General features: G+C 23.5%; 8 protein-coding genes across 8 annotated transcripts; 4 read left to right on the plus strand and 4 right to left on the minus strand.

Moving 5' to 3' along the window:
• Positions 1-1326: 1326 nt before the first annotated feature.
• DICPUDRAFT_19838 (uncharacterized protein) lies at positions 1327-2445 on the plus strand (the record flags this gene model as incomplete). Its single annotated transcript, XM_003285768.1, has 5 exons — positions 1327-1466; positions 1553-1717; positions 1782-1986; positions 2054-2287; positions 2371-2445. Coding segments are annotated over 5 exons (819 nt in total), but the record flags the coding sequence as incomplete, so codon positions are not given.
• A 424-nt stretch (positions 2446-2869) lies between these two features.
• DICPUDRAFT_149720 (uncharacterized protein) lies at positions 2870-5105 on the minus strand (the record flags this gene model as incomplete). The annotated part of the gene is made up of 4 exons (XM_003285788.1): positions 2870-4058; positions 4142-4700; positions 4782-4861; positions 4930-5105. The coding sequence occupies 4 exons, from the start codon at positions 5103-5105 to the stop codon at positions 2870-2872; spliced, it is 2004 nt and encodes a 667-aa protein (XP_003285836.1).
• Positions 5106-6690: 1585 nt separating this feature from the next.
• Positions 6691-7691, plus strand: DICPUDRAFT_149721 (uncharacterized protein; the record flags this gene model as incomplete). The annotated part of the gene is made up of 3 exons (XM_003285769.1): positions 6691-6970; positions 7041-7145; positions 7219-7691. The coding sequence occupies 3 exons, from the start codon at positions 6691-6693 to the stop codon at positions 7689-7691; spliced, it is 858 nt and encodes a 285-aa protein (XP_003285817.1).
• A 348-nt stretch (positions 7692-8039) lies between these two features.
• Positions 8040-14364, minus strand: DICPUDRAFT_149722 (uncharacterized protein; the record flags this gene model as incomplete). The annotated part of the gene is made up of 4 exons (XM_003285789.1): positions 8040-10335; positions 10418-11014; positions 11100-12964; positions 13066-14364. The coding sequence occupies 4 exons, from the start codon at positions 14362-14364 to the stop codon at positions 8040-8042; spliced, it is 6057 nt and encodes a 2018-aa protein (XP_003285837.1).
• Positions 14365-15637: 1273 nt separating this feature from the next.
• On the minus strand, positions 15638-16643 carry DICPUDRAFT_149723 (uncharacterized protein; the record flags this gene model as incomplete). Its single annotated transcript, XM_003285790.1, has 2 exons — positions 15638-15863; positions 15943-16643. 2 exons carry the CDS (start codon positions 16641-16643, stop codon positions 15638-15640), a joined length of 927 nt encoding a protein of 308 aa, XP_003285838.1.
• A 192-nt stretch (positions 16644-16835) lies between these two features.
• Positions 16836-17553, minus strand: DICPUDRAFT_149724 (uncharacterized protein; the record flags this gene model as incomplete). The annotated part of the gene is made up of 2 exons (XM_003285791.1): positions 16836-16928; positions 16993-17553. 2 exons carry the CDS (start codon positions 17551-17553, stop codon positions 16836-16838), a joined length of 654 nt encoding a protein of 217 aa, XP_003285839.1.
• A 648-nt stretch (positions 17554-18201) lies between these two features.
• DICPUDRAFT_29956 (uncharacterized protein) lies at positions 18202-20076 on the plus strand (the record flags this gene model as incomplete). The annotated part of the gene is made up of 2 exons (XM_003285770.1): positions 18202-18565; positions 18656-20076. The coding sequence occupies 2 exons, from the start codon at positions 18202-18204 to the stop codon at positions 20074-20076; spliced, it is 1785 nt and encodes a 594-aa protein (XP_003285818.1).
• A 1228-nt stretch (positions 20077-21304) lies between these two features.
• DICPUDRAFT_91586 (uncharacterized protein) lies at positions 21305-22088 on the plus strand. Its single transcript, XM_003285771.1, has 2 exons — positions 21305-21519; positions 21610-22088. Exons 1-2 carry the CDS (start codon positions 21348-21350, stop codon positions 22047-22049), a joined length of 612 nt encoding a protein of 203 aa, XP_003285819.1. The 5' UTR covers positions 21305-21347; the 3' UTR covers positions 22050-22088.
• Positions 22089-22627: the final 539 nt, after the last annotated feature.

Genomic DNA, 22627 nt, shown 5'->3' on the forward strand with positions numbered 1-22627 from the left:
TTTATAACTAGTCTCTTTAGTTTTGTATGGTTTTTTTCTAAAATATCAATATATTCTTTATTAATTGTTGATCGAGTATTGAATTCGATATCCTCCGTGCCAGCACTTTCAATCTCTAATGATTCTAAACCATGGTGTAAATTACTAAATAGTGATGATAGAATTTCGTTTGGGTGAGAAGATTTTATATTAAAATAAATAGATTTTATGTAATCCCCAATCTCTTTTTTTTCTTTGATTTTTATTAATGATTTTGGATGAGTTATTTCTATTTTATTTTTAAAAACATTATAAAAGTGTACATGTTGTAAAATTGTATAAAAAAGATATTGATTCCTAAAAACCTTAAAGAAAAGTTGGTCATTGTTGCTACTATTATTATTATTATTATTATTATTATTATTATTATTATTATTAATATTGATACTATTGCTATTGTTATTCAAATACATTTTATTTTTATTATTTTAATTTAAAAAAAAAATATCAAAATATCAAAATAAAAAAATTTTTTTTAAAAAATAAAAAAAATTAAAAAAAAATAAAATTTAAAATAGTTTTATTTTTTGTTTTTTTTAAAGTAGTGGATGTTTTTTCTTTCATTTATCCATATTTATAAATATTTGTATAACTTTTTTTTGTTAATAAATTTATAAAATCATTTCTTATAACCAAGTTTTTTTTTATTTAAAAAAACAGAAATACAAAAACTTTTAAAAAATAATAAATATAAAACTTTTTTTTTTAATTTTTTCAAATTTCTCTGTAATCCATAAACTATCTTTAAATTTTTTTTAAAATAAACATTCACAAAAAAAAAAAAAAATCCCCCAAAAACAATCTAACAAAATGAACAAATTCGCTATAATTATTTGAAAAGACAAAGAAAAAAGTTAAAATTTTTTATTTTTATTTTTTTATCCAAAAGTTTTTTAAAAATATCAATCACAATTTTATTTTTTTTATTTTTTGATTGGTTTGTTTCATATAATTGGTGGTGGTGTTTAAAGCAAAAGCCCCTACGAAATCTTTTTTTTTTTTTATTTTAATTTCAAATTTAAAATAAAAAAATAATTTTCTTTAAAAAAAAAGTCTAAACCATTCACTGTTTTTTTTTATTTTATAAAGGAAAATAATATTATATTTTTATTTTTTATTTTTATTTTTATTTTTATATTTTTTATTTTTGTTCTTATAATTTTTTTTATATTTTAAATTAAATATAAATCTATTTTTATTTATTTTATTTATTTTGTTTAATTTGTTTTTTTTTACAAATAATAATTATAAATATCAAAAAAAATGGCACATTACAGTTTTTATATGAGTGACCTTTTTAATAAATTAACATATTCGTTTATGGGCATAAGAATAGTAGCCTATACTTTGTTTTTTATTATAAATGGATTTCAAACCTATATAGAAATAAGGAAAATAATAAAAAATAAACCTAAAACCACAACAAGGTAAAAGAAAAAAATAATAAAAAAAAATAAAAGAAAGAAATTCATTTTTATTAAAAAATTTTTTTTTTTTTTTTTGTATTTTATAGATTCTTTGTGTTCTTTTGGATGACTGTGTTTTGTATTTTTAGAGATATTCAAACAGCATTTTTTTATGATAATCACGATTTAGGAATTGGAACACCAAATTTCTTTTTTTTTTCACTAGGAACAGCTGCAATTTTTTTAACATGGATTTTTATTCATCATTACTGGTAAATTTAATCATACTATAAAAAATAATTTTCAAAATTACTAATTTTTTTTTAATTTTAATAGGTTATTGATTATGTATAAATTTTTTATTTCAGAAGAAGTTAGACTTAATCGTTCAAAACCAATCAATTACACAACATTCATTTTTTCAGCAATTTTAATTATATACCAGCTTACAGTCTCGAGCATTACATTAAATAAAAATATAGATACTGTAGAATCTGTTGGATTTTTAATTTTACTTTTAATTTATGCTGCTATTGTTTTTGTAAGTATTTATCATAAAATAGAATTTTAAATTTTTACTAATATTTTATTATTATCTATTATGTTAGTTTAATGGGTATTATTTACTAAGACATTTAAAAAAACATAAAAAATCAACACCTTTTAAGCATTTTGATGTGATGATATTAAAAACTAAAATTCTTTTAGGTACACTTATATTTGTTGTAGTAACTGTAATTGTTCAGGAATTGGTTTTTAATATGCATTATACCGATACATATGAAACCCCAAGACAATATTTAAAGCTTTTTGTTGTTGGTGTAATTGAATTTATTCAAATGGTATGTAAAAAAAAAAAAATTAAATTTTATATTTATACAATCTAACAAAACATATAAATTTTTTTTTTTTATATTTAAAACAGTTGGTTGTAATGTTAGTTTTATCAGATGGAGATTGGAAATGTTATATATTATTTAGAAATGTAAAAAACCATTCTGGCGATAGCTCTAGTGAGCTTGAAAGTTCAAAAGATAGAAAGAGATCAATTGTAGATAGTTCAATTGAATTTAATTTAGACAGTAATCAATCATCAAATAAAAGAAATGAAAGTAATAATGAACTAATAAGAACAGGCAGTGGTTTTAGTACTAGTTTTAATAGCAATATAAAAAGCTCTTTTTCAATTTCGATTGACGACCAAAATAAAGATGTATAAAAAGAAAAAAATCATAAAAAAAAAAAATAAAAGTAATTTAATTATTTATTTATTTATTATCAATAAAAATAATATTTAATAGTTTATTATTATATAAAAAAATAAAATTAAAAAAAAAAAAAAGAAAAAAAAAAAAACTAAAATTTTTTTTTTTTTATTTTCTTAAATAAATATTTAGTTTTTGTGATTATATATAATTAACAAACTATCTTTTAAATAAGTTTAATGCAGTTTTAACACGGTCTTTAACTTCTATATTTTGATCATCGACTAGAGATTCTAATTTTTTTACATAACCCAATTCTTTAAACTTCATGGCCCTAACTGACGAGTTTGTGTTTTCATCAGGACCTATTAAATTGCATACACACCAGATGGATACCACACGAATATCACTATGCTTATGCTCCATGAAATGTAATAGTTTGTTAACAATTGAGGAGTTCATTACAGAATTTCTAATTTTTTCGTTGGTTACTATATTACAAATGACAAATAAAGTTTGTTTGATGATTTCGGGTGGATTTGAAGGGGTTAATTTGCTTTCGAGTGTTGGAACCATTTGACCATTGAAACGTTCTTCACTAACGAGTTGATCATTATCTTTGAATGCTAGATTTCTTAATACTGCTAATGCTTGTTCAGAGATGGATGAGTCGTGGTCTTTGATTAAATCGATTAGTTTGTCGTAACCCAATTCTTTCATTGCCGACTCTTTTAATGAAGGTTCTGCCATATATAATAAGTTTTTTAAAGCCCAAATACAATTTAAACGTATTTTGAAATCGTGTGGTTCAAATATTAATTGTACCAATTTTTGGAGTATACCATTATCCAATACTGCTTGCTTCATTGGGGAGAAATCCAATACCAAATTACAAAGAGTTGCCGATGCTGACACACGTACCTCGAGGGATGGATCATCTAATAGCTTTAACAATGGTGTTGCGATGGTACAATCAAATAGCGAGGTTCTTAATTGTTTAATGGAACGTGAGAGTGATTTTGTACAATTGCATGCTGCCGCTCTAATCGCATAATTTGAACTATTTAAACTGCTTATTATTTGAGGTATAATTTTAGCATCTACCACTTGTTTTCTGCTATCCTCTCTTTGTGAACATAAAACTGCTATTGCTGTCAATGAATTCTCTTTTAAACGATCTGATGCACTTGAATCCTTTAAAAAACTACCCAATCTAGTAATTGCCTCTGCTTCACTTGCAATTCTTTGAAAGTCTTCATTATCAACAATGAGTCTTGCCAATACTACTGGTGCCTCTTCTTTAACTGTTTCTTCCTCTGCCATTAATCTAATTATAATTGGTAATATATTCTTTATTAAATGTGAAAATGATGTTGATAATATTTTAGATTGATTAAAATTACATAAACTAATAATTAAAAAAAAATGTATTAATATATTATTACCAATTTGATGTTAAATAATAAAAATGCCAAAATATGAACCCCTTACCAGTTAACTGCCAATAATTTAACTCTTGGACTCTTATTTTTTTTAAATAAATTTACAATACATTCTAAAGGTTTACGTTCATCATTTACGACATATGAGGATAATTGAACGTTATCACGAGTAAGCCAACCAATAGCATATAAACATGCCTCTTGAATTTTTGATCTTGGTGAAACTAAAATTGAAATCATTGTACTAAGCCCACTATGAATATGTACAAAATTTTGATATTTTAATAGTGAGTGATTAATGAGATTTGGTTCGATAGGTTGAGGTTCCATATTATCGAGACTACTTTGATTAAATAATGATTCACATCCTCTCGCTATAATAGTTGCTGCGACCTCCTTAACTGAGTCCAATGGATGATTGAATAATGATATTAAAAGCTTAACTCCTTGTTCATCGTAAATTGAGGGTGGTGGTTGATGAAAAAGCGATACTATTTTTAATGATCTTGCTGCTGATTCGACTAACTTTAAATTTTTACTTGATAATAAACTGATTAGTGGTGTGACACCATTATATTCAAAAATTTTTTGTGATCCTTCATCAATTCCTAAATAGTAGTACAAATATATTTTATTTAATAAATTTTATTTTAAAAAACTATAATATTTGATGTATTGTAAAAACTTACTGCAACCAAAACTACCAATAATAGACGATGCTTGAATTAATAAATCTTCGTCAGTTTCTTTATTTAAAATATTTACAAATCTATATTATAATAAAAAAGTATATAGTTAGTTTTTTTCCAAATATTTTCTTTTTTTTTTTATACCTACAATGGTATGGCACCTGCATCGATGAACAGTTTTTTTTTTAATTTATTGCCTATTATACAATTCTTTATATATTTAGCTGCTTGAATTCTAATTTCGATACCATTACTGTCACTACTTAAAATATTTAATGATTTTATTGAATTCTCATCTAATGATGCATATATATGTGTTGCCATTATTATTATTTATGATTTATTCAATTTAAATATCTTATATAGTATAAACTCGTGTTTCGTTAATGTATATTTTTTATTGTTTATTTAACTACAATTATTGTTTTATTGTTATGTGGGTGGGGTGGTAGTCAGTGTAAATTTGAAAAAAATAAAAGTCCAAATAACTGTGAAATAAGTTATAAAAAAATAAATTTTTATATATATTTTATTTTTTTATAATTTTTTTTAACACAACAATAAAATTATAAACACACAGTATTTGTTTTTTATATAATTTTCTAAAATTTAAAGTTTATATAATATTTATTAAAATAAAATTTTAAAAAAAATAAAAAAAAAAATTGTAATTTATTATATATAATAAAAACAATATTATTATAATAAATTTAAATGTGATTGAATAATTGTGTTTTTAAATAAATAATAATAAATTATTTAAAATAAAAAAATAAAAATAAAAATAAAAATAAAAAAAAATAAATTAAAAAAATTTTTTAAAAAAAATTAAAAAAAAATTTTTTAAAAAAAAAATTAAATTTAAAATTAAAAAAAAAAAGAAAAAAAAGTTAATAATTGTATGAATATGTATCTCAAGATATTTATTTAAATAATAAAAACCATCTTTTAAAATAATTAAATTAAAATTTTATTATTTTGAAATTATGAAAAATGTCAAATAAAAAAAGAAAAAAAAGAAAAAAAAAAAAAAACCAATACCATTTTTGTTTTAATCAGTTTTCAAGTCTTAAAATCACGCAGTTTGGGGTTGATATCAATGTTTGGGAATACCAATACTCATTGATAAAGATTTTAAGATTAAATAGACCGCCCTGATATATTTTCGATCTGGTATCATAGAAATATCACCAAGGTGTTAATTATTGTGTTTAAACCTGCAGGTAATAGTTTTGATCAAACAAGAGCCTACTGGTATGAAATTTTTTTATTTTTTATTTTATCACAAATATTTATTTTAATTTATTTTTAAATATCTCTTGTTTTCAAGATTAAGTAAATGGTTTAAATAAACTTGTTAATGGAGCGGTGCTAAAAAACCATTTTTAAATCCATTATTAATTGGGAGGGAAATGGAATTTCAACCATCATAATCATGTGGGTGATTTAAATTATTTGTCTGGTAAAAGAGTTTTTTGTTTAATAACTTTTAGACTTATTTATTTAATTTTAAGATAAAATAATAAAAAAAAAAATAAAAAGGCAAATTGGGATTTAAAAAAATTCTTTCCACAGTTTTTTCTTAAATATCTAAACACATAAAAAAACAGTTTAAAATTTTATTTTTATTTTATTTTTTTTGAATTTTTTTTTTTTTTTTATTTTGTTTTATTTTTTTAAAATTTTTATTATAATAAAAAATCATTAGTATTGTTTAGTTTTTTTCAATTGTTGTGTTTTTTACAAAAGTCTTTTCCAAAGTAATCTATTCTTTTTTTTTTTTTTTTTTTTCTGTATCCATTTCAAGATATATATATTTATATATTTCAATAGATCAAAGCATATCCCCATTATTATAATCATATAAATATATATTACCAATACCACAGTAATAATACCATCAGTAAAAATGATCAAAAGATTATTTTTTTCGTTATGTATCATTTTTTTATTAAATAATAATAATAGGGGTGTAAATGCCAATTCATATCCAGATTTCAAATATGATCAAAACGAAGCTCTTCAATATTTAATTTTTTCTTATGCAGCATACTGCTCAGGCAATGATATTCAAACATGGAATTGCACAACATGTCAAAACCCACAAATTAAAGATTTCAATATTGTATCATCCATTTTTAATATTACAACAAACACACAAGCATATGTTGGTTATTTAAGCGATCAGGGTAAATAATAATTTTTAAAATAATGATAATAGAAAATAATGTAATATTAATAAAATCATGTTTTATTTAGTCGTTGTTTCATTCAGAGGCTCAATGGATGTTCAAAGTTGGATCACTAACTTCCAATTCCTCCAAACACCATACGAACCATACCCATCAGCCAAAGTCCACCAAGGTAATATAGCTTTTATTATTTTCATATTTTTGTGATTATTGTGTGTTTGCTAATTATTTTTATTATTGTTTAGGTTTTTATAACGCCTGGTTAAGCGTTAGAGAGGAGGTAAAGTCAGCAATTGATATTTCATTAAGTAGATGCGGTAGTGGATGCGGCAAGATTATGGTTGTAGGTCACAGTTTAGGTGGAGCACTTGCAACACTTTGCATTTCAGAAGTTCAAGGATGGTACACTATTCCAGCTTATATTTACAACTATGGTTCACCAAGAGTTGGTGATGTTACATTTGCAAGTTACTTTAATAAGGTTCAACCAAATACCTATAGAGTTGTAAATCAAAAAGATATTGTACCACATGTAGCTCCACAAGGTTTATTAAACTATCATCATGTTCCAACCGAAGTTTATTTCCCAACCAATGATACCCAAGATTATAGAGTTTGTAATGATTCTGGCGAGGATCCAACTTGCAGCGATTCAGTTATTGGTTTATCAATCTATGATCATCTCCATTATTTCAATCAACATTGTTGTTGTAGATAATTTTAATTTATTATGTACGTTTTTTCCTCCTTCTTTTAATAATTTAATAATATTTATATAAATTTTATAGATATATAATTTATTAAAAATTTCGATTACCACCACTATTATTTATAAATTAAAAATAATTAATTTTTTGTAAAACTAAATAAATAAAAACTATTTTAATTTATTAATTTTAAAGTAATTTCATACTTTTTATTTTTTAAAAAAACAAATATTTAAAAAAAAAAATAAAGATTAGTCTTTATATTAAAATATAAAATTTAATTATTGGAATTTTAAATAATTTTATGATTAATATATATATTTATTTAAATTAACTGATATAATTAAAAAAATTTTATTTTATTTAATATAAGAATTAATTTGATTTTTGAGGGTTTTATATTGTTCTTCAATCATATTTTGGAAATCTTGAAGTTGAACAGAGATAATACTACGAGATAAACGAATTGTAAAACCACAATAAATAATGAATTTTTCCATGGCTTTCTTTAATTGTTCTACATGCTCTGGATTATAATTATTGATTGTTTTTGGATTAAGGAAAATTTCACAAACCTTTAATGGTCCATCATTAACCATTGGGAAAACTGAACCTTGTAAAATTTGATGAAGTAAATTAATTCTTGGTGGGTTTGTATCCAATTGTTCTTTGAGTTTAATACAACGATTTCTAATAAGTTCAATAGCGTTTTCGATTGGTGATAAAATGATTTCTCTTTTTGAAACTACCTCTAAACGATTCTTTACATATGGAAAAGCTAAATCTACAAAGAATATTGTTTTCTTTTTTTGTTGTTTCGACATATCATCTTGAATAGCTTTACCTTCGGTACTGAATGGGACCTCGCTAATGAATTGGGAAATATTAAAGTATTGTTCAAATTGAGAGATTGTTAAATCTACAGTTCCTTGTTGTTCTATATATGGGTCGACTGATACAACTTGGAAGTGAACTTTTTCTGGGTCTAAAGAGTTTTTATCGACCTTAGCATTTGATATCATTGTAATATCTTCATTTTCACCAAATTTCTCTTGAAGATTACTCTTTAATTGATTTTGAATTGTACTAATATTACATTTGTGTGGTTTTTTATATATAAATTCTTTACCATCTAATTCCTCAAACTTCTTACCAAAGAAACCAACTCTATAAAATCTTGAAAAGAATCTAGTTTCTTTATTTTTTTCAACAAGTTCGACACATAGCTTTTGACTGTTGGAAAGTGAGGTTGAAAGTGATTTATAGTCCTTTTTAGTTTTATAAATCTTTGAAATTAACGAGTAAATTTCAATTGCTAATTCATAACGGTTACCTTGTTCTAAAAGTGAGATGGATTTTTCTAAGAGTTCTACAACATAGGGTAATGACCAAACATTGGATTGGAAGAGTGCATTGCTGTCTTTTTGATCGAAATTTGGTAAAACCAACTCAGATTTAAGATTTGGACAAATTGAAAGGAAATCAGATTCTAAAATATCATTAAATTTACCACTTTGAATAAGATATCTAGCAATTAAATAGGCACAGTGAACCAAACATTGGGATGCTTCATCGAAATTTTCATTTTCGCTATGAATCTTTGATAGATTTTCTAACCAAGTAAGACGAAGATTTGGTGATTCAAAGTAACTGTTTGAGATTTTATAATACATTTCTGTTACCAACTCTGGATCATTCTTATTTTCTGTGATAATGTGTGAATATTTCATGAGAGTATCGATTCTATTTAACATTTCTTCCACTTGATTAATGAAAACTTGGGTATTATCTGGATTCGATTTAACCAATTTTCTTACTTTCATTAAGAAGCTACTGAGATTATAACTATTTTCTAATTTAATTTCACCAACTAATCTTGAGATAGCGACAGTAGATTGAATTTTGATCTTGGAAATATCCTTTGTTGTTTGGAAATTCTTTTCTAAAAGTATGTAAAAAAGAGATGAAGATTCGTCCAAAAGATCGGTCATATTAACGGAACGTAGTAAATCATAGGAAATGGTTTCACAGTAAGAGTTGTTGAAGTTTTGGAATAATAAAACTGGATATCTTGGAACTAAGAAATCTTTGAAAATTGTATAGATTAAACGAAGCATTTCAACACCGGAAATGGATGAACACTTTTGAAGAATATTAATGATGATATCCAAAATGATGGTATTGGATTGCATTTGCTCTTCATTGAAATCTTCTAATATATGTTTCGATAATTCAATAGAAAGAATTGCAATTTCAAAGATTGATGGTTCGTCCTTGAAGCTATCTAATGACATCATAATAAGATTTAAGAGATTGGTTTGATGCTTTTGGGTTTCTTTTGTAAACCATAGTCTTAAAAGATCTCTGCTGCAATATTGAAGGATCCAAATGAAACAAGTTAACCATTCTTGGACTTCCTTAGCTTCTAATTGATGTTTAATAATTGAATAGTGTTCAACGATCATTAAAACATATGGGAAATAAATACTTGCTACCTTTTCTCTTAATTCTGGTTGTTGATATCTTGGGTCATAATGATGTTTCTTTATTAGTTGTTTTAAAGTTTGAATTGCTTGATTTCTAATGGAATACTTTGTGTGTTTTAAACAACCTTCAACTTCGGTAATTAATAAAATTGATAAAAAGTGTCTTTTACTAAAATAATATAAATATGTTTTAATTAATAATTAGTTATTATAATTTAATCGATTTTATAATATTTAATAAATATACTTACAAGAATTTTAGATTTAAATCTGAAATTGAAGTTAGTGATTTAATTAAAACTGGGAAATTTAATGGGATATAGTGATCATAGTCTGTAATAATTTTTAAAAAGTTAAATTTGATTGTAACCATTGTTAAATCTTCATTTGTTGGGTCAATTCTGCTTATATAGTTATATATTAAATTGAAAAGGTAACCTCTATCAATAAGTGGGAAGAGATTATTTATGAATGATGGGAATTTCATAAAGAACTCCCAACTTTGAACCAACATATTATCTGATTGACTCGGAATTAACATTAATACCAATTTGTTTAAATTTTCTAAAAACTCTATCTTGAATCTATTTTCTCTGCCTAAATCTGTATCTAAACTACCAGTTGGTTGTAATGATAATGCCATTGATTTGGTCATAATATCTAATAAGAACCAATTTAAACGGAAGTCTTTAACATAAACACCACTATTAATTGAATTTACCCATTGTCTGCATAATTCCTCATAAAGATGTTTTGAATCTGGTACATAGTCAAATAAATATTCTGAATAGTATGTTAATAATCTTGACTTGTCAGTACCTGATTTCTTTTCTTGAAACCCATCAACGCTATTATAAATAAAAAGGAAAATTTTGTATTTAATATTTATTTTTATAAAAAAAAACTATAAAAAAAATAATAACCTATACTTACATTTTTATAACATGTAATATTGAAACAAAAGCTGATGATGCAACTTCATTTGCGCTTGTGCACATAATTTGGAATAATTGATTTAAAATTGAAGGGAAAAATTGTACACAGGTTAAACGTTCAATCTTTAAAATTGATTTAACTTCATTGCTACTATTATTTGTAGATTGTTTAAAGAAAGTATCCAAACATGGATCTTGAGTGATAACGCTTGAAACCAATTTTGTTCTAAAGGTGAAAACTGGAATTTTTTCTTTTTTACTTGATTCTGGGTTTACAAATTTGGGTTGTAAATTGTTCATATCGGATGAGATCATTGAACAATAGTAATCATCTTTAAGGAAATGTACACTTTGAGAATTATTATTACCTGCTTGAGATAAGGGAACAGCACAATAACCAATAGCAGTTTTTACATCTTTTTTAGCATGAATATTAATGTGATAAAAAGTGAATAATAGATGTTGGGTTGTAATTTTCATTGGTAGTTTAATTTTGAACTCTTCTGTAAAATGAGGTCTCTTATCATGGAATGATACTGAAGAGAATGAAACATATTCTAATGGTGGGTATGGAGTTGTAGGTGATGGTCCTGGTACACCTGGTGCTGGTAATGTAATAGTTTCCCATAATTGAGATGGAATATAAGGAGGTGTTAAATTTGGATAAACACATTTCAATGTTTTTAAGCATGATAAATCATCAACCAATTGAACTTGGATTTGAATATTTGGATTTTTATATTTAATAAATACATTTTCTGGATAAATATAAAGATTATTTACATATTCTACAAAAGGATAAGGGGTTTCAGAAAAGTCTTGAATTTCTCTTGTAAGATTTGGTTTCTTTGGATTTTGGTCGATTGGTAAAAGTGGTACTAATGATGGACTGATACGACCTCTTAGATCATCCTCTGACTCTTTTGTTAAAAGTGACATAGTAAATGAACCTGGAATTTGATTTTTTAATTTTTTTAAATCTTTATCCACTAATAACATTTCACAAATAGTTCTATCTGAAAGATTTGGTGTTGCTGGTATCATATTAACAATTTCGATAGTATTTGTAATTTTTGTATTGATACCTGATGTAAGTGATGATGATGAACTTGATTGATTTGACATAAATGATGATCGTCTTCTATGACCTATATGAGTTGGTAATGGTGGTGGTTGTGGAGGTTGTGGTGGATTTGGTGGTGGTGAAGGTATACTACTATTATTAATATTACTATTATTATTTATATTTAAAGAATTAATTTGTTGAATTAATTGTTGTTTTAATAATGCAGCATTGGGAGATAATGTACTATCAGCAGTTGGTGGTGGTGGAGGTGGATTTGGTGGTGGACTAGATGGTGTATTTAAAAAGTTTGTGTTATTTGGGGATGAACCAATTTGTGGTGATGGTGATGATGATGGGGTAGTTGAGGCTGATGAACTATTAATATTAAAACTATTTAAATTATTTAATGAATTTTGAGCGGAAAGAGTTGGTACTTTTTCTGAAGAGCTTGAAGGTGATGATAGAGGTGACATTGTTAAGCTCATAGAGGATGGAGTTGTTGATAAAGTAGGACGATGAAAAACTGGATAAACTGCCCAAACAAATGGTTGTAAAATTTGACTTTGTTCACCTGATCCCCAATTTGAACATTTTTCGGCAATTTCACTTTTGAATTGTGATAATAATGCATCACTCTTTTTCTTATCTTTTACATAATCCTTATAATATGGTTTGGTATCTTTTTCTATATCTCCTCTAAATATATGATATATTCTTAAAATAAAATACATATTTGGATGGTATTTGTTTAAATTAAATTTACATTTTTTTTGATTTGACCAATTATTTAATAAATCCTAAAAATTAAAATTTTAATATTAATATTTAATTTGTAAAAAAATATAAAAATATAAAAATAAAATAAATATAAAAATAAATATAAATAATTGTTACTTACCTCGCTATTGATTTTTAAGGAATCTAATAAAGGTTTTGAATTTAAATGAAAATTAAAACTTTCGGTAATTCTTTCTTTTTTATCTAAATCTACAATATATAAACTACAAAAGAATGGTTCTATTTCTAAAGAAAATTTTAAATCTTGAACCTCGCATAATAATTCTAAACCAGAACGTTCAGGAATTAATTCTTTTAATGGATCTGAAAAATGTTGGGTATGATTCGAAACTGACGCCCTAGTACCATTAGTGCTACTTCTATTATTTGGTGATGATAAAATAGCTTCGATTGATGGTATACCATTATTACTATTTGAATATGATGATGATGAAGAACTGTATGAACTTGATGATGATGAATATGAGTCTTTGGTGGACGAAATTTGTTTACCAGTTGCAAAAAGTTTACTTCTTAATGATGGTGTTGATAAACCTAAACTACTATTTAATGATTGTGATAGTGATAATTCATTTGTTATTGCTGGTTGGTTATTGATTGAACGAATTGAAGTTTTTCTTTGGTTTGGTTGTGAAAGTGTAGATTTGTGCTCAACAATTAAATAATCTTTATAGAATCCATCGATTAATTCTCTTACATGATTTTCAAGGCCACTTGTTACGATTCCAATTGTTGGTGAGAATACAGTTCTTGGTATCTTTTCTTGTCTACGAACTACAACCTCGCCTACTGGAAATTTTAATTGTTCCATAATATTTTCATATTCTTTTTCGTATTCATTTTCGAAATCGTTCCACGTCATACGAGTTGGTCCAACATTTGCTAATGATAATGTATCTGCGTCTGAAATTGCCTTTAAATTTAAAAATGATGTACCTGGTGTCGCACCTTTTTTCTTCTTTGCAAATGCTCTTAATCCAACATCTGGTGAATCTTTACTGTTCATTTGAATACTGTTACTACTATTTGTGTGTGGTAATTTTGGTGATCCTAATGGAGACCCTGCCATGTTTCCTGCTAAAGCATTTGTAATCGAAGTAAGTGCATTATTACCATAAATACTGTGTGAAAGTGGTGACATTGGTTCTCCTAAATTCATTTGTGGAACATTTGATAATGATGAGGTTGATGATGATGATGAGGTTGATCCGCCTGATGCCCTTGATAATACTGGCGAACCTGAAGGTGTATTTGCATTAGATGATGATGATCCACCTGATGAACGTTTTGATTTTATATTTAAAAAAGCTGCTACATTATTTAATGTTGAATTTGGTGGTATTATTTCTGATGATTGTGAATGTTGAGGAGGAAATGGAGGTAATTGATCTGAAGACATTTCTTAGGTTTATTAATATAATATATAAATAAAAATATAGAATATATTTATTTTTATTAATATATATATTTATTGAATAAATAATTTTTATAAAAATACATAAAAAATAAAAAAATAAAAAAAATAAAAAAAATAACGATATCAAAAATTTATGTGTGGTATGTTTTTTTTGTTGGTTATTTATTTATTTATTATTATTATTATTTGTGTTTTGAGGGGGTTTGAGGTTTTAAAAGATTTAAAATTATTTTTGTGTGATTGTGAAAAGAGAGTGCATGTAAATTTGAAATATTCAAATAAAGGAACTTTAAGTTTTATATAAAAAATTTAATGTTGACTCTCTCTTTTTTGTGTGTGTAATATTAGATTATAGTTTTTAGTTTTGATTTTGTGTGAGTGTGTGTTTTATTTTTGGAGGGGTGTATGTATGTTTTTTTTTTTTTTGAAAAAAAATTATAAAAAGGTTGAAAAAAAAAAATGTTTTTTTATATTATTTAAAACAATATAATGTATTTTTACAATGATGGTATAAATAAAAAAAATAAAAAAAAAATTTATTATATAAAACTTATTATTATTATTATTATTATTTTTTTTTGTGATTGCCTATAAAAAAAAAAAACTTTTTAATTTTTGGAAAAAAAAAAAATAAAAAAAAAATTTTAAAAAAAAAAATAAAATATTTTTTAAAAAATAATAATTAAAAAAAAAAACAAATTATTATCTAGATTAAAAAAAATAATACTTGGTTTTATATAATCTTGATTAATATCTTATTGGTTTTCGTAACTGTTGGGTATATTTTTTTTTATTTTTTTACCATTGTATAAAAACTATTGCACATATAAATAAAATAAAAAGTAAAAAACAAAAAATAAAAAAATAAAAATAAAAATAAAAAAAAAGAAATAATTTTTAAATTTTTTGGTCTTAAAAAAAGAAAGGAAAACGGTTTTTTTGGAGATATATAACCTTTTATTATAATATTATCACAAACTATTTCTGTTATTCGAATATAAAAAATATAATAGGTCGTGAATTAACTTATTTCAACAAAACCAAAGCTAAATCAAATAATTTTTATAAATGGGATGTTTTATTTGAAAAATTTCCCCCCCAAAATTTTTTTTTATTTTAATAAATTTATCCATATTGAAACGAAATAGAATGCCCAAAAAATAATAAACTTATTTTTCGAGATTTTATTTAAGATTAATATGGCAAAGATTTATTTAGTAAATCTAGTGATTTTATTTGCTTTTTTTTTTTGGTTTTAAGAGGTTGTTGTCCTTGGGGTAGTATTGTTATTATCTTGATCATTTTGATTTTCGTTTTCATTTTCGTCCAATTCGATATCATCACCGAAATTATCAATTGTATCGAAAAAATATGTTATTTCATCATCTTTGACCCAATCTATACCAGACTCATAGACTAAATTTTGAATGATGAAACCCAATAAACTTGTTTTATCCTTTAAAACGCTATAGTTTTTTTGTCTAAATATTATAATAGGAATAAAATATAATTAGTAATTAATTTATAAAACTTGTAATGCTATAGTATTATGATACATACTCTCTTTCGGTTTTAGATTTAGACTCCTCTAGTTTCATCTTTAGGTTATTGTAGGTTTCTCTATTTAATTTCATTTCCTCAATTCTTTTCTTTCTAATCTTTAGAATTTCATCATTGTTTAACTCTATTTGGCTTATTAATTTCAAACATATTTCAACTCCTTCATCCCTAATTTTTGATAATTTTAATATTTTACTACTATTATTCGATTCAGTCGTGCTTGATAATAAATGCTCGATTAATTTGCTTTGATAAATCCTGTTAAATAGGCTTTGTTGTTCAGTTCTTGATGTTGATAAACTAAATAACTTTTCTTTAAGATTGCAAATTGATTCTAAAAGTTCATTTTCAATATCTTGCTCTTCTTTTTTTTCATTTGTTTCTTCCTTTTGTTTCTTTTTGTCTTCACTATCACCAATTAATCTATTTGACTCCAATGATTCTAAATATTTTAACCTATTTGATTCAATTTGAATTTGGTTTATTAAATTGCTTCTTTCAAGTTGTAATTTTTTTAACTTTTCAGTTCTTTCTGATAATTCTGTTACTTTTCTCTTTAGAGTTATTTCGGAAACCCCAACTTGTGAGTTTAGTATAATCGTTAATAATCTGTTACTGTTATCCTCTAACAACTTTAATCCATTTAAACTATCATTATTATTACTATTATTATTGTTATTGTTATTATTACAAATATCCATATATTTTTTACATAATGTTGTTTGGTATTTATAAAATAAACAAATAAAAAAAGGGGTGAAAAAAAATTTTAAAAAATTTAAAAAACTGAAAAAATATTTTTTATAATTTAAAAAAATAAAAAAAAATATAAAATTTAAACTGTGGTTTTATTTTTTTAAATTGTTTTCAATAAATAAATAAAATATTATAATTTAACATAAGTTAACTTGAGAACATGCAACCTTTGGTTGTTCGTTATGTGCAATATAGTTTACAAACATTGGAACGTATTGATTAACATATACCTATAAAAAATAAAATAATTAATATTTATTTTGACAACTAGGTTTTAGATTATACTATACTTACTTGACATTGACCAGCATATCCACCAAATAATTTACAATCTTTATCGAGATAGTATTCAATTTGGTTTTGGGTTGAATTTCCTTCGACATAAAGTTCGATACGTTCAATAAGGAATTCACAAATAGTACAATCGATTGATGAAGAGCTGGATGAAGATTCGATAGTAGTTGGTTTTTCTGGGGCATCTGTTGGTACATCTGATGAGTCGTCTGATGAACAAAAACCGATATCTTGGCAAATTGAATCTGGTGTTTCTTTGTTAATAATTGAATCTATGATATTATCGACATTATTGGAAACAAAATTATCGCATATTGATCTTAATTCTTTTGGTACTGTACTACATAAATCCTCCAATCCATCAGTGATAACTAATTCTCCACGACTTGATTCTATAACATTTTCAATATAATTAACTACATAACTACAAACTTCACATTTAATTTGACTTGATACCCTAACCGAATTAAAGCTATAATTATTTTCATTTTTACTGATTTTTAAACTGTTAACATTATTAAATAATGATATTATTAAAACTAATAAAAATATTAATTTCATTTTTTTTTATTTTTTATTTTTTTTTATTTATTAATTAAACTATTTATAAAAATCTTATATTATATGTTTAAGTGATAAATATTTGAAGCACACACAATGATAAAAAAATAAAAAATAAAAAATAAAAAAATGGAAATAAAATTAAAATAAAATAAAATAAAATAAAAAAAAGATTTTTTTTTTAAAATTTTATAATTTTTATTTTTACTTTTTTATTAATTTTTTTTTTTAATTGTTAAAATATTTGATAGCTACCATAAATAGAAGAATACTAACTTTTATATCACTAATCATAAATATATTATATTTTAATATATAAATAGTAAAAACAAATATATATAAAGAAATAAAAAGTAAAATTAATTAACAAAAAAATATTAGTAGACATAAATTATATTTATACATATTTTTAAATAAACATATAATTTTTTTAATTAATAAAGAACTCTTTTATCAAAAAAAAAAAAAATATTCAAATAATAATAAAATAAAAAAAAAAATAAAAAATATTTTTAATTTTTTAATTTTTTTTTTTTTTTTTTTTTCATTTCCAAAACTTCATAATTATTGGTGTATACTCATGAACTAATATTATACAAAATAGTAAATAATAAATAATAAACAATAAATTACAATTATATAAATAAAATGAATATTAAAAAAGAAGAATCATTAGTTTATCCACAAGGTTCATATTCCAGTGAATGTAATTATTGTGGTGAAAGCGAAAATGGTAGAATTTGTTTTGGTATGACCTGTTACCAGCTTACAGTTGAAGACTATCAGAGTCTTATTGACATTGGGTGGCGCCGTTCAGGTACATTTTTATATAAACCTGACAATCCTAATGGTTGTTGTCCGCAGTATACAATTAGATTAGAGGCTCTTAATTTCAGGCCCTCAAAAGATAATATCAAAACAAAAAAGAAATTTCAAAACTATATTGCATTTGACGAGAAGCCAAACAAAACCAAGATTATAAATGAACACAATCAAATGGATGAAGATGATAGTGACGACAATGAAGAAACATTTGATGAAGATACATTTGATGAATCCTCTGTCTCATCCTCAACCATGACCACAAACAAAATTAAAGAAGACAGACCCTCAAAAACCACCCAACCCTCCACTTCTACTTCTACAACATCCACCTCTACAACCTCTAACCCCACACTATCTAAAAGCCCAACTTTACCAAATATAATTTACGATCTAAACAAATTTATTATCGAAATTTTGCATAAATTTGAATTTGCATCAAACTCATTCAGTGATATAAATAGTAAAAAAACAATTGAAAATAATTTAAAAATTAAAATCAATGCAAAAAAGTCCATTAAAGAAAAAGGAAACTATTCAATTTCATTTGGTATATTTAATAAATTTAAAAAAGAATTAGAAGAATCATTAATTTCAATTGATCAAATAATTGACTTTATTTTAAACTATTATAGTAATGATAAAAACCAATTTATTGAACAATTTAAATTAACTCTAGGTGAAAATAATCATATAAATATTATAGACCTCAAGAATACAGATAATCATATAACATCTCATAATAACAGTAATAATAGTAATAGTAACAGTAATAATAAAACATCGAAATTAAAAAATATAGATCCAAGTAAAGTTACACCAAAGCATAAATTTGAAGTTACAATTCATAAGCCACAATGTACAGACGAAGTTTTTAATTTATATTGTAAATATCAAACAATTATTCATAAAGAAACTGATAAGAAAACAAAATCAGGCTTTTCCAGATTTTTAGTAGATACACCATTAATTGAAGTTCCCCATGCAGAAGGTACCGATGATGAAGAATCAAATAATGATGAAGCAAAAGAGAGGGAAGATGAAACAAGATATTTAAAAACTAAAAAGTTTGGAAATATTAAAGTTCCAAAGCCAGGGTATGGTAGCTACCATCAATATTACAGAATTGACGGTAAATTAGTTGCAGTTGGTGTTATTGATATACTTCCGCTATGTCTTTCAAGTGTATATTTCTTCTATGATCCAGATTACAACTTTCTTAACCTTGGTAAATACTCTTCACTATTAGAAATCGATTGGGTAAGAAGATGTGCAACTGTTGAAGGTATATCACAACTAAAATACTATTATATGGGTTACTATATTCACACCTGTCAAAAAATGAAATATAAAGGCAAATATCAACCATCGCAATTACTTTGCAGCGAAAATAATGTTTGGGTAGAATTTAATAAAGCAATTTCAAAACTAAAAGATAAAAGATACTCCAAGTTTTATTTTGAAAACGAAGAACAAGAACAGGAACAAGTAGAAACTAAAGGGAAATCAAACGAAAAAACTAAAACATTTTACGAGAAAGATAATAGCTTATTGGATTCAACTAGATTCAAACAGGGTAATATGTATTTCAAATACTCTGAAATAACCCCAAGATTCCAAAAAATGTTAAAAGACCATGTGATAGAGTATATCAATCACGTTGGTGAACTATCAAAAGATTTAATTTTTACTTTAAAATAAAATAAAAGATACATAAATAAATAAATAAATAAAATTATTTTTTTATTATATACTTTGAATTTATTTCATAATAGTCTTTTTATTAAATAACGATCTTTTTAATGTAGTAATCAGAACCAGAATAACATACAAAAAAATATATTAATAAAATACTTTTCAAAATAAATAATCTATACTTTTATATAAAAGAAATAATTTGTAAATAAAAAAAAAATTAAAATTAGAGTGGGAATCATTTAATTTTTTAAATATTTTTTTATGACATATTTTTAGATATTTATTTTTTAGTTTATTTATAATAAATAGTTTTTTTTATAATTTTCTAAAAAGATTATTTTCTTTATAGAAATAATTGAACATTATTATTATTGTTTTTAACTGTTGTTTTATTATGAAATAAAGATTTTTTTTTTTTGGTTGAGTGGTGACCGTTAATATCAGTTTAAACAAGAAAAAGTCTATTTATTCAAAACAATTAAAAATAATAACAATTTAAATTATTATAAAATATCAAAATTAAAAAAAAAAAAAAAACACAAAATTGTGTTTCATCAAAATATAAAAAAAAAATACACAATCAAAAAGTATCGTGAACGTTTTAAAAAAACCGCTCATAAAAAACTAAAGCTTATTGTTTTAATTATTTGAATATTTTTCAACCCCAAGTGTTTATTTAGAGTTTAAGGAAAAAATACATAAAAAAAAACTCACAAACTTAAAGGTGTAAAAAAATGAAAAAAAAGTTAGTTGGTTGAGTATGAAAAAAAAAAGAGATTCTCTTTTTTTTCTGCATGAATCAAATTTTCTTAAAAAATTTAAAAATATCATTAGAAAATTAGTTATTAATTCAATCACATTTTTGTGTTGAGGTTTTTTTTTAAAAATAAATAAATATTTTTTTTTTTATCCTTTAATATCAAAGAAAAAAAAAAAAGAAAAAAAATATATTTATATATATTTGCTTTAGTTTTTTTGGTGATTCTTGAAAACTAAAGGATCTTTTTTTTTTTTTTTCAGTTTTTTTTCTTTTTTTTTTTTTTTCAATCTTTTTTTTTTTTAATTCAAGCAAGATATTATTGAATTCATAGAAACTAAAAAAAAAAAAATTTATTTTTATATTTTTTAATAATATTTTAAAAATAAATTTTTTTATAATTTTTTTTTTATTTTTTCTTATTTTATAAATAACTTTTTTTTTTTTTCAAGTTTGTTTTTTTTTATTAATATTGTTGATTATATTATCAAATAAATATATTTATAGATAAATAAAAATGAGATTTTTATTATCAGTTGTAGTTTTAGTTCTCTCAGTTTTAGCTGTCGCTAATGCTAGCTTCAGAATGTGTTCCGCACAAAAGGATTGTCCAGCCGACCAATACTGTACTACTAATAATGGTGATGGTTACTGTGTCAATTGCTTAAACGATATAGATTGTGGTTTAAGTAAGTATTTTAATAATATTCTTTTTTTTTTAAAACACACATTTACTAATTTTTTTTTTTTTTTTTTTTAATTTATTATTTTTTTTTTAGATGAATATTGCTCAACAAATATTTTCGATTTCTCTAAATATGGTTCATGTCAAAAATTCGATAAAAATGGTGATGACTGTATCAATTTACCAACAAACCTCATTCAAGATATCAGAGTAAATAATGATAGTAAATGTGCTGTCACTTACTTCAACTATGACGAAGGTGGTTATCCAAACCAATTATCAATCGACAAAATGGGTTCCTGTATTGATGGTAAATGTAGAATTTGTAATTATGCTGGTGGTGCTTCAATTATTAGTCAAGGCAAAGGTAAACCACGTCAATGTGTTTTCCCAGGTGTTTACGAAAGTGTTCACTCCAAAAATTGGAACTCTGGTAGTTACTATGAAGATCCATTAAGAGTTTGGTTAGCTATCTTTTTCTGTTTAATTGTCATCCAAATCGTCGTTGGTGTCTTTGGTATGATGAGAAAATAAAATAAATAAACATTTTAAAACTTAAAAATAAATTTTTTTTGAAGTAAACAATTAAAAAAAAAAAAAAAAAATCAATCTATTTTTCCAAGTTTATTTTTATTTTCATAGGTTTATATATATAAAAAATATAATTTTTTTTCCTAAAAAATATTTAACCTTAAATTAAAAAATATATTTTTTTTCAACCGATAATTTAAAATTAATATATTATAAAATCAAAAAAAAAAAAAAAAAAAAAATATATATATATTTATATTATAACTTTTTTTTTAATCAAACTATGAAAAACATTGAAAAAAAACAATTAAACAAAACATTAATAATTAAAACAACGTTTAGCTAATTCATGATTTCAAATAATTTCGGCCAAAAAAATAAAAAAATAAAAAAATAAATATTTATTTTTTATTTTAGTGTTTATTATTTTAACGACATATATTTTCAAATGAAAAACCATTTTTTCAATTTTTTTTATATTATTTAATTATTATCTTATTTTTAAGATAATAATAGAACTTAATATAGTATATTTATTAACTTTATTTTAAATATTTATTTGTTATTTTATTAAAAATAAA

This window comes from Dictyostelium purpureum (assembly GCF_000190715.1).
Source record: "Dictyostelium purpureum unplaced genomic scaffold DICPUscaffold_54, whole genome shotgun sequence".
Classification (NCBI taxonomy): domain Eukaryota; phylum Evosea; class Eumycetozoa; order Dictyosteliales; family Dictyosteliaceae; genus Dictyostelium; species Dictyostelium purpureum.